This window comes from Polistes canadensis, unplaced genomic scaffold, assembly GCF_001313835.1.
Source record: "Polistes canadensis isolate GaletaPanama2010 unplaced genomic scaffold, ASM131383v1 scaffold_230, whole genome shotgun sequence".
NCBI classification, from domain to species: Eukaryota; Metazoa; Arthropoda; class Insecta; order Hymenoptera; family Vespidae; genus Polistes; species Polistes canadensis.
The window spans coordinates 37,100-41,933 of record NW_014569777.1 but is presented as its reverse complement, the minus strand read 5'-3'; the positions used below and the strand labels follow the sequence as shown (position 1 = coordinate 41,933).

General features: G+C 29.5%; 1 protein-coding gene across 1 annotated transcript in view; it reads left to right on the top strand.

Moving 5' to 3' along the window:
- Positions 1-4,834, top strand: part of LOC106790323 (neuroligin-1-like) — a gene marked incomplete in the record, with an annotated part of 50,968 nt that overhangs the window by 23,338 nt on the left and 22,796 nt on the right. Inside the window, 1 exon segment of the mRNA XM_014755127.1 lies at positions 2,313-2,459. Coding sequence (XP_014610613.1) covers positions 2,313-2,459 — 147 coding nt within the window.

The window sequence follows — 4,834 nt, the reverse complement described above, 5'->3', positions numbered from 1 at the left end:
AAAAAAAAAGAAAATCATAACAAAATTTATACAATAATAAAAGGTTAGAAATCCTTGAACAAAGTTTTTATATAACAAATCAACCCCATCAGATGAAACTTTCGAAAAAATTTTTAATGATAAAATTTCATAGGAAACTTGGACATGAAAAGAAGTAGAACTTAATTTAATTGAGTCTACTTCTAGTAAGTTTTACTTCTTTTCATGTCCAAGTTCCCTATGAAATTTTATCATTAAAAATTATAATTTTGGACGAGAGAAAATGCTAAATAAATTTCGAAAAAATGTTTCTTTTATTTTTCAATTCCTGTGTGTGTGTGTGTGTGTATGTTCACTATCTGAACTATAGGAAAAGTGACTTTTACGGAACGATATCGAATTAAATCGACTACTAGGGGGTTGGGGAAGGGGAATTGAGGGGTTGTTGTTGTTCATTTTACACCCGATTTATCGCAACTCCAATAACACATAACCGTGACACGTCGATCACTAGAGAAATAGAGAAACGATGAACTGTACGATTTCATTCTATTCCATTCCATTCCGTTCCGTTCCATTCTATTCCATTTTCTATTTGATTAAGATCTATCTGAGTATCTTACATTGAAATATTAACGTTTTCTCGTTAGAAAGGAAACCTAGAGTGCTTTCAAACAGAGATAGAGATAGATTGAGAGAGAGAGAGAGAGAGAGTGAGATCTTTAATTAAGATTATATATACCAAACGTAGAAACTCTGAAAAGAGGTTAGAATGGAAAATGGCGGGAGAAGATATTGTAGAGGATAAGTTTAGACAAGGGGAACGATGAAATTCAATGTTTGTCATGAAATTTTTCGATCAATATCAGTTTTCCACGTGAATATAATTATTTATCATAAATAAAAAACAACTGATGTATGTATTTATGTACGCACGTAAGAAATTATACTTATTTAGCGTATCAAAAACGAATATAACCTCAAAAATAAATTCAATTTTCCCGCCAATCGTAAATATCGACAACTTCGTGGTGTTGATTTTTTCGATCGCATCTAACTTCACTTTTCAAAACGTACACGAAAAGAGAAGTATAACTTTAAAAAGGAAATAAAGAAAATGAAGAAAATGATAGGAGAGAGGAAAAAGAAGCAGAAAAAAATAAAAATAAAAAGAGAGAGAGAGAGAGAGAGTGGATAAAAAGAGAAATGTCGAGAACGATGCCAAGAAGACTGCGATAGGAAAAGAGAAAAGTAGCTCTCTCTCTTTCTCTCTTTCTTTTTTCTTTTTTTCTATTTCCCTTTTTCTTTCTTTTTCTGTAGCTTATCGTCGATGAGGAAACATTAACGAGGCACGTTCGAGGGAACAAAGCAGCACCCGTTCTTGATGGTTTCGACGATACCATCTAGTTTTCTTTCTTTCTTTCTCTCTTTCATTGTTTCCTTCCTTCCTTCCTTCCTACCTTCTTTTTTTTTTATTTTTTTTTATTTGCTAATATGTAGTACCATAATTTGTATAATGGATACAGTATTTTAGAAACGGTACACAATGACACACACACACGCACACACACATTTTTATATTAAATATTTGTGTAAATATTATGTGTGTATATATGTGTTTGCATGTACAAAGTACTATACGTAAAGAATTAAATATTTTTTAAATGCACCTACCCCCCACTCCTCTACCACTTGTTAATCATACTTAAAAATTGTTAATGATACCTATCATGCGACATATCATATTAAAGGTAATCCAAATTCAAATTTAATTGCATCAACGTTATTGAATTACGTCGTAACTCTGACGAGATATAATGAAAAATCTCTGGTTTAACGTTTGTGATAATTATTTAATTTAAGTATTATCGACATTTTTTCCAATGTATATATAATATAGGGATACATTTAATATTAAAATTCATCAAATTATATTCACATTTTATTAATTGAAAATATTTTCCCGTAATTTTGTTAGATTAGATTATTATTTATTGTATAAAACGGAAATAATAATAATAATAATAAAAATGAGATAAACTTGTGTTACATCATACACAGGGTGGTTTATCTAAATTTATACACGTGCGCGCGAATACTGTCGAAACGGATGTATAAAAAGAAAAAAAGGGGGGAAAAAAAAAAGGAAAAGAGAATTGAGAGAATGAAAAAAGAAACACAATAAAAAAAAAAAAAAAAAAAAAAAAAGAACTGCAGCCGTACTTTTTCGCATAGAAAAATAGAAAAATAGAAAGAGAGAGAGAGAGAGAGAGATAAAAAAAAAAAAAAGATGCATTTTGATGTAGAGCCAGAATTTTTTGTGAACGTTTCAGGTAGTACTACGGATTTGCTGCCAGCGCTTCTTCTCATTCACGGTGATTCCTATTCGTGGGGTGCCGGAAATTCATTCGATGGGACCTCTCTAGCCGCTCACGGACGTCTGATCGTCGTTTCCATCAATTTTCGCATTGGCGTACTCGGTGAGTATCCACCCTAAACCCTTCACTCCCACTCAACCGTTCACCCACACCCTACTATGTTTTCTATCTTCGCGAATTGTATTTTTTTATTGGTCGACTACTACTATAATTAATTTCCGAATTTTTCTTTACAATTGTTCAAATAATATCTCAACATATTTTGCAAAGTTGCAATATGTTGCAATTAAAAAAAAAAAAAAGGAATTGTGTTTAGGTTTAACTCGGTTGCATATATATATATATATGCAATAATTAAAAAAATAACAAATTAATTATACCATAAAGACAATAATTGTATAGTTCATGCTAATAATAATAATAATAATAATATGCAAAAAAACGATTATATATTATAATAATATGATAATAATTAATATGATAATACGATGGAATTAATTTACATAGAAGAGAACTTAAAACTCTCAACTTTCAGTCATAATAATAATAATAATAATAATAATACTAGGACATTACACAGTAATCTTAATAATGATGTCTAATGAAACTCTTAAACTTTTATTTTAATTTCGTAATAATAATAATAATAATAATAACTGCAACAAATATGACGAATCGTTCCTTTTTATATTATCTCTCTTTCATTTTTATTTGAAAAGAGCAACAGAGTGCCAAATGGGGTCAATTTTCTGCACAGGCAAGCTAATTCTCATCTTTATTGGACTTTCTTCTTCTTCTACTTTTTTTTATCCACTCAAATCCGTGGTAAAAAAAAAGAAATAAAAAATAAAAAAAGAAAAATGGTGAAAGAAATCTTGAGTGAAACGAAAGACACCAACCCCTCTCTCTCCTTTTTTCTAACTAAAAGATAAAAATAAAATTTGAAAAGCTCTCTCTTTCTCTCTCTCTCTCTCTTCTAGCCTAGCATAGCTTTTGACGTTGGTAAGAAGAAGAAGAAGAAAAAAAAAAGGAAAAACCATTACGAACCGAGAGAAACGTTTTTAGAGAATATAATCGTTTTTACTTAACTAAATTCGCGAGAACGATCTCCGAGGAATGCAATTCTCCGTAGTCTGAGAAATAACGGGGGAAAAGAAAAAAAAGAAAGAAAGAAAAAAAAAAAAAAAGAAGAAACAGGTGGACGAACGACGAAGGGGGGAAAAGAGGAAGATGACTTAAACGACTTGGGGGTGGAGGGGGATAGTGGGGTGTACTAATCTGGTCGTGGTTAATGCGTCTTTTGAATATTTCACGAACTAATTTTCCTACAGAATGACCAACAACAACAATAACAACAAAAAGAAGAAGAAGAAGAAGTCTAGAAAATTGTGCAACGGTCAAGTCGAGTTGTTTTATTTTCCTTTTTTTTTTATCCTTTTTTTATCTTTTAGCACTTAAAAAATTTTCCTATTTTTCTATTTGAAATATTTAACATAGAAAATGGGTCGGAAAATATATTTTAATAATAATCTTCTAACACGGTACCAAAAAAGATACGAAAGAAGGAAAATTAATGTTTGGATTGGATGATACAAAAAAAAAATAAATTATGTCGTATTTATTTATGAATTATTATGAATTATGTCTTTAAAAAGCAGTCAGTTTTAATACCAATCAAATTTTTGTAAAATACAATATTTATTTTGTTCATATAATAAATGAAAACAAAAAATCAAAAAAGAAACGAAAGGGGTGAGGAAAAAAATGTTGCAAATCGAAATTAGTAGAAAGACAAAATGATTTTAAACTTGGTATCAAATAATAACGTTGAGATTCCTAAAATTATTAATTTCTATAAGTAAGGATCGGTGTGAAAAAAAGGAAAACAATTGGTCTGCTAAAAAAAAAAAAAAAGAATAAAAGAATAAAAGAAAAATACTTTGTTGGTTAATCCGTACCCCAATTGCGAACAGACACTCGAATACTTAAATTAACTGCAAGAATAGAACGACAAGTAGAGAAAAAGAATAAAATATATATATATAGGTTAAATGTTTCTAACTCGAATATAGGAAGATAGAAAAGTGTGTTAGTTGTCGTTGGAAACGTTTCCTACCATTTTACTATTTCCGTGGTACCTACGACGCTCGATTTCATTCTAACCTCCTGAGACATTGCAAATTTAGTTTGTTTGAACTTTCCTATTATTCGTCGTCTAGGAGTTTGTTAGTTCGTACGTTCATTCGTACGTTCATTCGTTAGAGTTCGTTCGTTCATTCGTTTGTACCTTTGCTAAACGTAGGATCCATTAAATTAATTAATTGTCTCGAAAATATCATATTGTATTAATGCAACTAATCATATTTATTGAATTATCTTAAAGATGCAAATTATTTTATATTATTATTTTTATTTATATTATAACAATTATGTTATATTATTATTTTTATTTATATTATAACAATTATTTTATATTA